Source organism: Aquarana catesbeiana, linkage group LG03 (assembly GCF_042186555.1).
Source record: "Aquarana catesbeiana isolate 2022-GZ linkage group LG03, ASM4218655v1, whole genome shotgun sequence".
Classification (NCBI taxonomy): Eukaryota; Metazoa; Chordata; class Amphibia; order Anura; family Ranidae; genus Aquarana; species Aquarana catesbeiana.
The window spans coordinates 710,028,325-710,040,594 of record NC_133326.1 but is presented as its reverse complement, the minus strand read 5'-3'; the positions used below and the strand labels follow the sequence as shown (position 1 = coordinate 710,040,594).

General features: G+C 43.6%; 1 protein-coding gene across 1 annotated transcript in view; it reads right to left on the bottom strand.

The window, feature by feature from the left end:
• Window positions 1-3,465: 3,465 nt before the first annotated feature.
• LOC141134349 (uncharacterized) overlaps window positions 3,466-12,270 on the bottom strand; it is a 39,414-nt gene continuing 30,609 nt past the window's right edge. Inside the window, 3 exon segments of the mRNA XM_073623918.1 lie at window positions 3,466-6,895; window positions 6,898-6,944; window positions 6,947-6,998. Coding sequence (XP_073480019.1) covers window positions 5,297-6,895; window positions 6,898-6,944; window positions 6,947-6,998 — 1,698 coding nt within the window. The 3' untranslated portion in view covers window positions 3,466-5,296.

The window sequence follows — 12,270 nt, the reverse complement described above, 5'->3', positions numbered from 1 at the left end:
CAAACCTCCTCCTATCAGCAAGGGCATTGAAGATGAAACGTGGCTGGGTCTTTCAGCATGACAATGATCCCAAACACACCGCCTGGGCAACGAAGGCGTGGGTTCGTAAGAAGCATTTCAAGGTCATGGAGTGGCCTAGCCAGTCTCCAAATCTCAACCCCATAGAAAACCTTTGGAGGGAGTTGAAAGTCCGTGTTACCCAGCGACAGCCCCAAAACATCACTGCTCTACAGAAGATCTGCATGGAGGAATGGGCCAACATACCAGCAACAGTGTGTAACAACCTTGTGAAGACTTACAGAAAACGTTTGACCTCTGTCATTGCCAACAAAGGATATATAACAAAGTGTTGAGATGAACTTTTGATATTGACCAAATACTTATTTTCCACCATAATTTGCAAATAAATTCTTTCAAAAATCAGACAATGTGATTGTCTGGATTTGTTTCCACATTTTGTCTCTCATAGTTGAGGTATCTTTTTAAGTGGGAGAACTTGCACAATTGGTGGCTGACTAAATACTTTTTTGCCCCACTATATATATATAGATATATATCTATATATAGATATATAGATATATATCTATATATATCTATATATATCTATATATCTATATATAGATATATATATATAAAAACATTCCCAACAATCCTATTTATTTGAGGATTACTTTTGCATCTTTAATATTTACTTTCACTATTTACTTTCGGACTAACACCTGTCTGATGGACCCTGTTAGGGGGTCACTTGGACTTTTGTGGGATTCTTGTGTATGTGGGTCTGGGTCAATGGGGATCTCCCTTCTCACTAACCATGGGGCACATCCGCAGGAATACCACATCCAGCAGGTACTGATGTGTTTTTACACACTATATGCCTTTGCTTGAGCTTTGTAAGTATTTACAAAGCGTGTGTGATATGGAATACTAGAATACAATTATTAATACAGCTATACTTGATACTGTATTCATGTTTATTAATGTTCATTATATATTTACATTGTAAAAGAAAAATACCCAGTTCATATACCCTGAGGAAGGACAAAAAAAGTCTGAAACATGTTGGCTTTCATCACAACTGTTGAAGAGAGCTGACCTTGAATTGGATACGGGTAGCCCTCTGCATATAATTGTCTGCGTATAGGGTATTTGTATGTAACCTATTAAGGATTGATCAACATTGTATCTGTATGTTTATTTTATACTGTATTTTCAATTTTAAGTACAGTATATTGATGTCAAAATAAAAATATATATTTTTATCTTACATAATGAGTCTGCCTCCAGTCCATGAGGGTTTTTTGTGCATTACGTGTGCTTCACTGTTGTGTTATTACTATTTAGGATTCTGGCAGAATATGCTTTATTACACACCCTCTCCCCCTTCGCCTCAATTTTAAGCCATGACTTCACTGATAACACGTATGTATGAACCCAACTGGCAGTGTCAGTACATAAATCAATCCACGAATCTGATCTGATCAGTAATTCCATAAATGTTCATAGAAGACAAGTAAATCCTGGGGCCTACATACAATGTACCAACCCACCAGACAGCTCTTTATGGGGGATGTACTGCAATGTAGTAATGGATGGGTAGAATTTCCATGGACTTCACATAGACATCAAGTGCCTAATAACTGAGGACCAAAAAAACATCCATCTAAGCCGGAGCTTCTCAAAAATCATAGATGAAGATTGATGATAGGAGATATTGGATGTTGTCATCATTTGTTTTAATTTTATGATATGTGTAACAGAAATGTTTGCTTAAAAGTCCATATACAGATCAGGATTGTAAAATCACAATCACTATATTACACTGTCCTCATCCACATCTTTCTCTTAGAACAGCTCAGATAACTTTGTATCTTTCCCATGAACAATGACTGTGCCATAGACCAGTGGTTCTCAACATCAGTCCTCAAGTACCCCCAACAGGCCATGTTTGCAGGTTTTCCTTTATCTTGCACGGGTGCTTTAAATCAGAGTCATTTGCTTGGTTTTTGGATAGCTATTTTATCTAAGAGAAACTCCCAAAACATGGCCTGTTGGGGTTACTTGAGGACTGAAGTTGAGAACCACTGCCATAGACCAAGTTGTAGGTCATACTGAGATCTGTAGATGTTTAGTAAATTCTTGTCCCCATATACAGCAGATTCTATTTATGGTGATATATATGGACCACGCTCTAATAGAAGCTCATATCAATCAAGGATCCAATGTATCACTTGTGAATTGTCCCTCAGAGACCATAATGTCAAAAGGTAAAATAGTGTGTGCTCCTTGTTATCACATCAACTTTGATCTTGCCATGTAAGGAAAATATAAGTATGTAAATATAACTTTTGCTTCATTAGCTATCATTACCCAACCTTGGTTGGAGTCATTCATTGCTAAACAGGCTCAGAGCTACTGCCAATGGATGGATCCCTCCTTGGTATTAGGGATCAGTGACTGAAACATACTCACTGTTATTACCATCACCCTCTTGACCCGTGTGACATTCTACACCACTGGGCTCTCTCAGGAAGGCACACCGGAGAATGGACATGACAGAACCTGGACTGCTGGCTCGGCCAGGCTGTAAAGTCAGACTGTGATTTTTTTTAAACAAAAACTCTACTGTAAACGACATCAGTTTCTGGCAGGAATGTTTCTAAACACATGTCGTTGTGGGAAACATATTTGCACAACACTATTATTTGCTGTCCTCTAAAAAATTGGGGAAATAGATATGATTGTATAGCTTGGCAATCTACCAATGTTTAGCTTTTACCATTGTTTAAGAGGAGCTTATGTCAAACATTGGACCCAGGTTTTGTCAATAGAAAACAGTTTGATCTTTTAACAGACTTGACCCATGACATGTGTGATACTACAATGCTAGAGTTTGGAGTTAGAAAAAGCTTCTCTCATAGAAACCAATGTAGAAAGGAAGAGGCAAAAAAAAAAAAAGAGATACACCCATGTGGGAATTGCTACTCAAACGTTCTAAATAAAGTGCAAGCAACACAAACTGAAAGGGGGGGCTCTTCAAGACCAAAGAAGATTATACCAGAGGGGATAACACTGGAAGTCACACTATAAGAGAGTAGCAATAACAAGAACCCATTTTACTGCAATCGCTTAAAATTCCTGGAGTCCTGTTTGCTATGGAAATCGTGGACCAGTTATAACGCCAGCGAAGTGACTTTTTAGTGTATCCCTATAGCACACAGACCATTGTCCATGCTTATTTTCTCAGGAGGTTAGATAGCATGTGAATGTGTGTTGTATGCATGTCTCTGTATGAGGGATCAATTAGAGAAGGTCCAGTCCAAGTGACCAGCTAGTGCTGGGCTGTCTTATAGGAAAACCCAGAATTCTCTGCAACACGGTGTCTTGGAAGAGATCTGTATTAAATGTTTATTTTTTCTATTAAAATTTTAAAATAGTAATAAGAAAAGTGACATAAAAGATCAGTTTATACATTTTCAAGTATTCCAAAAAACAAAAGACATATTAAGGATTATCATTCAGCATTTTGTATTCGGGTAAAATGAAAACAAACAACGCAACAAGAAATTCCCCAGCTATGACTTCCATTACACCTGTACTGAGGGGAATATGGAGGGGCCATTGCTGGATGTCTTCTAAAAATGCTATTCTCCTGGCTGTCTGTGGTCTCAGTATTTGGGGACACTGACCTGGAACAATCATGCCGATCAGGAAATCAGAGATAAGTCAGAACTCCGAGTCTGAATACTTGTTTCGGGTTACTGACATAGAAAGTACAGAAGCCATTGGATCAGAATGATAGCCAGGGAACTGGTATTCTTTAGAAGTAGTTATCAATGGCGGCCACCATACTTCCTCCATACAGATTCCTATAATACAATTGTGTAGGATGCAGACAGGTTAGTGTGTGATGATATATTAGCAATATGTGTCTCCTTTTTTTGTCCTGTACATCCTGGGGAAGGTGAGAGCTCTATACTGCTCTGTACACACACACCGGGTTATACCGTTCCTCTTCCTCTGCCCCTCCCCCCCACACGGAGTCATGTGTCCCATCACAATGACCGCACTGCATTCTCTGTACTGATGGATCATCTCCACCATCTGTGTCTGATCATAGCTGGACATAGCGCCACCATGAGGAGGAGGAGCAGAACATCAAGGGAAAGGGCAGGGGAAAGGAAATTGCTGATATAATATGGGAACTTCTTGTTTGGAAAATTAAAGTAGAACTAAAGGCAAAACTTTTTTTCATTTTGGAGAGAGTAAGAGGGTTATAACCTCTCTTAGTATTTTATTACCATCTGTTTTCCATTGGGGAGACTTCACTTCCCGTCCTATAACCAAAACAGGAAGTGACAGGAATTCCCTCCAAAGAGTTTCCCCTCTATTCCAGTTCTGGTAGCAACTCCAAGAATTTCGGATTTTCTTTCACTTTGGGTGATAACATTCACCAGAACAAATAGAGAGGGGGCCTCTCTATAAATGGGATGGAGACAGCAATGATAACCAGGATTGATTAGATAGATTGACCCCTCCCTCGGGAGATGCACTGATACCGTTTTTTTATCAGCGAGTACTGATACTATGCGGTGTGATTTGCGTCCATACAAAATGAATGGGTGCAAATCACGCTGCAAAGAATCGCATGCGAGTTGAGCAGGAATGTGTCTAAGTCACATGTGGTTTCCCCACTGCTCCTGTGTGAACCCAAGCTTGTCATAGTGATATCAGCCTGGGATTACACAGGAGCAGTGTGTGGAAAACCAAATTCAGACATGAAGCATACCACATTCCTGTTCAACTTGCATTCGATTCTTTGCAGCGTGATTTGCACCAATTCATTTTGTATAGACGCAAATTGCACCATAAAGTTTCGGTATAGGGAGCATTTTTATGAGTACTCATGAAAATACTTGGTATAGGTGCATCCCCACCCCTCGCTATAATTAGAGTTATTCCAGCCAATCACAGTGATCTGAGAGGGAGCGATAGTGAAGTCTCATAGAAATATATTTATCATAGAAAATCTATTAACATATAATAGGTGCTCTATCCCTCTAAAACAATGAAACTAAGTAGGTATAAAAAAAAAATTCATCATAGTAAAAATAAAAAGTTGAAAACAATTGCATTAGAACTCAGAGCAAGAAATAAGTGCAAATCCCTTTAGGTATGAAGCCCTATGAATGGAAGTTCATTAGTGAAGCCAAAATAATTGTTTATCCAAGTAATGTGATGTGCCAAGATCACTCCACTCCAGTGCTAACCTCATTATATTACACCCACTGAGTGCTCAGGCCTCCTTCCCCTTTTCATTTCCCCCACATATCTTTATATAACCTTTATTTACACATATCCCAGCATGGAGGGGCTCAGTGAAGGTGGTGGTGAAGGTGTGGAGATGTCGGATCGGGTCACACAGATCATAAAAGGAGATCCGTCCGGCCTCATAATCCAGATATATCCTGACTATGTTACTGGAGATATTGGTGGGTAAGTGGATCCCTTTCCTGTTATGTCTCACCCAATACTGATCATCATCCCTGTACAAACCCCAGGACTTCTTATTCCATCCAATCAGTGACTGATCTCCTGCCCTGTCTATACTGGGGTAACACATTGCAACTCTCCATTCATCTGATCCCCCGACATCCACTTCCCAGTAATGTCTCCCTGAGGAGAAACTCTGACTGCTCAACACCTGAGAATACTGAAATCTCTCTGGTGTTTCTGGACGATTCTGGTTTATATCTGACCCGGATACAGTTTTCAGGTCATCTGATATATGGAGATAATTATTAGCTGTGTTTACATCCAGTAATATGTCTGCAGCTCCCTGTATATAGAAGGATACATTTCTCTCTGTTATTATATCAGATAATGTGTGTAATGTGTGTGATATCCCAGCCATATTCAGACCCCCTCCATCATGGAGGAGCTTCTCATGTCTCTCTCTGTCCTCATTATCTCCATCCTCAGTATCACACAAGTCACCTGTGTCTGATTCCTGCAAGACAGTCCGTGGATCCGTCATGTTACACAGCTCCTCAATGTGACGCATCTTCCTGGACAGCTCCTCCTTCTTTATTTCCAGATCCCGGATGGAGATGGAGACCCGCTCTGCCCGCCCAGAGATTTCCCTCAGGACTCTCTTCTCCAGGTCCTCCAGACGTCTCCTGAGATCTCTAAACAGGACAGTGACTCTTTCAGTATCACCAGCTGCTTTTTCTTCTACTTTCCTCCTGTGTTCCTGCAGACTCTGGACTCTTTCCTCCGTCTCCTCTTTCTTTGTCAGAAGTTTCTGCAGAACACTCCTCAGTGTCTCCTTCTTCTTCTCAGAAGCCTCATCCAGCATCTCCACCTGGTGTCCTCGATGTTCTCCAGCCAAAGTGCAGGACACACAGATACAGGTCTCATCCTCAGTGCAGTAATACTCCAGGATCTTCTTATGGACGGAACATTTCCTGCTCTCCATGGACAAGGTGGGGTCACATAAGATGTGTTCTGGGGACTTTTTGTGGACTCTCAGGTGTTTATCACACAGAGAAACCTCACAGAGCAGACAGGATCTAACAGCAGGTACAGGAGAGTCCACACAGTGAGTACAGAAGACCCCGGACTCCTCCCGATCTGGCTGAGCAGACAGGAAATTCTCCACTATGTTACGTAGTGTTATGTTCCTCTGCAGTGCAGGCCGATCCTGAAACTTCTCTCTACATTCAGGACAGGAATATCCTCCAGACCCCTCCTGTGTATCTAGCACACGATCAATACAGACCCGGCAGAAGTTGTGTCCACATCTCAGCATTACAGGATCTGTATAAATGTTCAGACAGACGGAACATTCCAGCTCAGCTCTCAGGTCAGCAGACGCCATCGCTGACAGCAGAAGAGAGAAATTAAACTGAAAGTCACTGACACCAGGGAATAATGCAGTTGGGAGGGTCAATTCCTCCGACACAGGGTGAGGCTGGGCTCATGGGCTGTGACTTGTACTTTTTTATTCATAGGATTCGTTATATGGAGGGACACCAATGCTGGAAAATTCTCCTCCATAATAATGTGCCTGCCTCAGGAAAATATAGGTCACTTTGGTGAAAATTAGAGCCTATGTCAACAAACTTTTCTTTAGAATTGATTTTTCTCCTCATACAAGTGAATAGGCAAGCAAACACAGATTAAAACTGTCACAGGTTAAAGCAATAAAACTGTTCCTTGTAGTCCTACAGACCAGAAAGCAAGCTGGTTTGTTACTTGCAGTTCCTTAGTCATAACATGCAAAGCTGTTTTGTTTATTTCAGTTCCAGAAACAGGAGCTCTGTTCTGACCTTGTTCCTGCACGGGACTGAGTAATATAGACGTCGGCCGGCCTCACCTGCTGAATAATATAATCAACTCACAGCTAGTCCCTGCTAAGCTTGGCTACCTGTCATGCCACGGCCAATCAGAGTGGCTGCATCCTTCCAGAGAAGCTCAGATCAGCAGACAACATCGCTGACAGCAGAAAGCAAAGTGACAGTGAAAGTCTCTGACACCGGGGAAGAATGCAGTCAAGTGTTTAATATTTTCCAACACGGGGCAAGGCTTGTAAGAGGGTGTAAGGGCAATTCACAATTTGGCTACTAGGTGGCGTCCTCCCCATAGACAAATAGTGAGTTACATTAGGGAGTAGGAGGAGTTTGGGTAGTGAGGCTGAGAGAAGAGGAGTACTCTAGGACTAGCTCCCATGGGACTTGGTGGGACCCTTTCTACAGGACAACCCAAAAGTCAGCAGCTGCTGCTAGTCTGTCTGATAGATAAGCCCGGATTTTCCAGTGACACCATGTCATGGAAGCGCCTTGTCATCAATGGAAATATTTTTACCAGTTTATATACAAGTTATAGAAAAAAGTAACACAAACGATTATTTATAGATGTAGCACCCTAATGTTTAGGCAGGGTTGCTAGTAAATGTATTTGCCAAGTGATAGTGGCCTTGGCCAATTCATAGGAGATCATTTTTGATTTCACACTAATTTTGGAATTGCTGCACTACTCTCTTCTGCCACTAGATGGCCGAGTAACTGATAAAACTAGGACAATGCAAGGACAGATTAGGAATGATTGGGGTGTCTCAGCCAATGGGCAGGGATTTTCTTAGGTCCCTTGGCCTGCTATTTATTTGGGTGAGGTCAGGTGATCGGGGTTCTGTGCCACCTGGACGGCTGTCTGGGTGGATGTGTTTTTGTGCTGCCCTAGGCTGCTAGGCCAGAGCTTGAGGCCTATCCCAGGGACTTCTGGCTGCTAGGCTGTCTGAGGGCCTATCCAGAAGCAAGAGAGCAGCATAGGGGTTGGGATTGCGGCTTGCAGTCCAACCAGAAGTGAAGTTCTGCCGGCCGGAGAACCTATCATGGTCGGAGGTGGAGGAGAAGCTGTCGCCACTAAGGGACCATCTTGGTGGCAACCTTACTACCAGGGACCACTGTGAGTAGCTGAAGCAAGTACCAGAGCGGTATTCTCACCAACCAGGGACAGTGGGAAAGTTCAGCAGATCTCAAGCCAGGGACCCAGCCAGTGGAGGTGACGCTTACAGACCAGTATTGTGTGCCAGGGACCAAGCAAGCTAGCGGGGCAGCGCTTGAAGAAGTACCTGTGAGTGCCAAGCTAGGGACCCAGCAGGGACGCGGGGGTGACGTTTGAGGAAGATACTGAATGAAAAGATTGGAAGAGCTCAGGGGATCCAGTGGCAGTGGATCAGCAAGTCTAGTGAAAGACTGGGAGCTCAGTTGAGTGAAGATCTAAAATAGGAGATTGTAGAAGAAGTTCATTACAACCTTTGTTAGAAACCGTTTCAAAATCGTTGCCATAGGAGACAGCGGTCCTACTCATGCAGATGTGGTGTCTTGCTGGATGCCTTTCACTGCATGGCTGTCTACCTGTGAAAGTCTCAGAGTCTGCTAAATTAACATTGCGACCATTAAAATGTGTCCTGGCCCTAAACCTCTCTCCAACAGTTCTGTTTGAGAGACAATAAATCTCTTTGCATTCAAGAAGTGTCCGGCACCCATGAATCTATCTTACATTACACTCACCATGCCTTGTAACCCACACAGAAGGATGTCAGCTGTCCCTGAATGGTGGTCACCATTAGGCCTGGAGAGGCCTGGGACTTGGCTACATAAATGAGCAAATATTCCCAACACCTTTTCTATAAAAGTTGACCTCAACACATTATTGTTCTTTTTAAACTTTTTGTATTTTAGTAAAAAAAATGCAACAAGAGACTTCCATGCTGAGAGAACTATGCAGAAGACAATTCTGAAAATGCTGTTTGCCTGATATTGTCTCAGTACTTTGAGACACTGACCTGGAATAATCATGGAGATGAAGAAATCCAAGTTCATTCAAAACTACCAAAACTACCTTGTTCTAGGTCAATTACCTAGAGAGTATGGAAGCCATTGGATCAGCATGACAGCCAGAGAACTAGTAATTCTCAAGGTTTGCTGCTATACTTCCTCCATACAGATTCCTATAATTCAATTGCATTCCTCCCAATCGTCCCGGATTGGGCGGGACTTTCCCCCATTCACACCTCTGTCCCGCCTTACAGGATCTTTGTCCCGCATAATTTTATTGATTACATGTTAAGTTCTGGCTCAGTAGGAAAGAGACGGGATTCATACATTGCTGGCCCGGGACAGAGTTGCAAAGGATCAAGATCAGGATCAGTGGCGTGTTCCCCTCCCCTCCATGGTTAACCCCTCATTCACAAGCAGCTCGCGACTCTCACTTTAAAACACAGAAGCCAAGCTTCTGTAGTTGAAAGTGATAGTAACATCTCTCGGCTCCTTCAACAGCCTCTCTGCTCTGCACTAAAGTCAGGACAAGTGTTGGTCTGGATGACTGCAGTGTGCTCAAGGGGAGGAGGGAAGAGTGGGGTGAGCTGCACTCTAATCTTTATCTCCTTCCTGTTCGGAGAGTCCAGGAGCTGAAAATACCTAGTGCACTGAAAGGATAAGGAAGCTGTGTCTGCAGTGGATAGAAGAGCCAAAGGTAAACATGTGGAAGATGGTGGAGCTTTGGGGGAGGGGAAATGAGGGCAGAGGAGAGAGGGGTGTGTGTGCGTGCAGAGATTATAGCTGATGAGAGGGGAAATAGTGAGATGTGGATGGATGACTGCACTGTGTACCTAGCGCTCTTGAACCCTTGTACTCTGTACGTAACGCGCTCCAGAACCATGCACTGTGCCTAGCACTCTCCTGCACTCCAGAACACATTATGCACACCAGAACCTACCTCCCTGTACACAACACACTCCAGATTCCTGCACTCTGTACGTAACTCCAGAACCCTGCGCCCTGTGCATAACGCAATCCAGAACCCTGCACTTTGTACATAACACACTCCAGAACCTACCTCCCTGTACATAACACACTCCAGGACCCTGCACTCTATACGTAACTCCAGACTCCGTCACCAATTTCACCCCTGCTTCACTTGGTCGAGAATCGGACTCCGAAACAACAAAGGAACTTGGCTGATCCCAAGTCAACTTGACAGTAGCCTTCATACAAGTTATATCACCCAGCTGCAACACCTCTCATCTCCAGCCTCCATAGTCTTCCCACCTCCTCTGCTGGGGCTCTCTGTTCTCAGACCACTCGCTTAAAGGCTTGATGCATTTGAAGATGTATCCCTCTAAGCGCAGAATCTTCCTTCCCAGCTAATGGGACCAGTAAACTTCTCCCCAGGTCAGTATTAGTCCCAATCAGCATCAAATTTTGTCCAGTCCGGGGGGGTAGGGGCACACAATGGCCAGCATGTCGAAGGTTTCTATTTTCCTGTTACTGACAGCCCAAGGTGATCTTGATTGGGATATATCCGGGGGGGGGGGGGGGGATTTCTCAGAACTAACCCCCCAGATCTCCAGCTCTATCAGCTTACACAAGGGAATATGATTTGAGTGCTTGTTATAGAAATTCCAGTACAACAGCATCACTTGTGCTCCAGTACCCAATAATGCTTTGGTGTAGATGCCCTCCACTTGCACTGACACTATAGGAGAAGGGCCTATAAGCCTTTTCTGGTATATCAACTTGCGTTTTAGAGTGAGCTAAGTTCCCTTCTTTTCTCAATAACTGCTGCAAGGATTTAACAGTGGCCCTGGGCTATGGTGAAGCATTGACTCTCTGTGTGAGGTCTTCTTCTTACGCCTTGATCGACATGCTGGCCATTGTGTGCCCCGACCCCCTCCCATTTTTCTGACTTTTGGAGCGCTGGGTTTTGTTGGGGTTCTCAACTGGCTCCTTCACTGAGACTCCTTGAAGTTTCCAGCTTTTTGGATAAGGAGGCGATTCTGTATGGCCTTCAACACCTCTGCTGTGAAATCTGGCTCTGCTTTCTTCTGAGGACAATGGGCCCTGAAATGCCCTGGTTCTCCACACCAAAAACATTTTCTTGGATTGGAGGACAATGACCCCTGAAATGCCCCGGTTCTCCACACCAAAAACATTTACTTGGATTGGGCTTAGTCGCCTGCACATTTGTCTGAGCCTTTATTGCTCACAGTAGAGTCTGCTGCATCTTGTCCTGAACCTGAACAACTTGAGTCAGCAACTCAACTGGGGCTGTCTCACTGATCCACTTAATAATGGGAGGATTTGAACATTCATCCACCTTAGTCTCCCTGTCACTATCCTCCTCAAGAATACTCTTATCCACCTGAATCATCCGGGTTGATACCTTCTCTGTCTTGAGATTAAGTATTGACAGATCTTTGAATTTCTGATTCTTTTCATCTAGTAAAGTTACTTCCTTCTTTATTCTTTCACCACCTCAGGGTAGGTGGGCACCACTTGTGTTCCCTTAAGTAGTAGTTTCAGTACAATTGGGTGATTAGGTTTAGCACCCTGTAGAATTTGTTCTAAATGGACTTTGTCAGCATCATAGGGGTCAATTCCTTTCTTCAGAATGATCTGGTGAAAAATCCGGTCCACTCTGGTAATATACTAAGAAACTCTATCACCCTTACATTCAGTGGTGGTGCATCCATAAGGGTGCACGGATGTCGCCCCCTCTCTCCTGTCACCCCCTCTATCACCAATAGATAGATTTATGCATTGCATGAATCTATCTATGGCCGCCACTGCCACCCCCTTTTCAGGCACCCAGCCCCTTTTCGGGCGCAGTGCACCAGAATTACAGCGGTGGGAGGTGGTTTTGAAGCACCTGATTAGAGCCTAGCATGGTGCTTGCAGGTCACTCAGCTGTGTTAGAAAAGCGAAT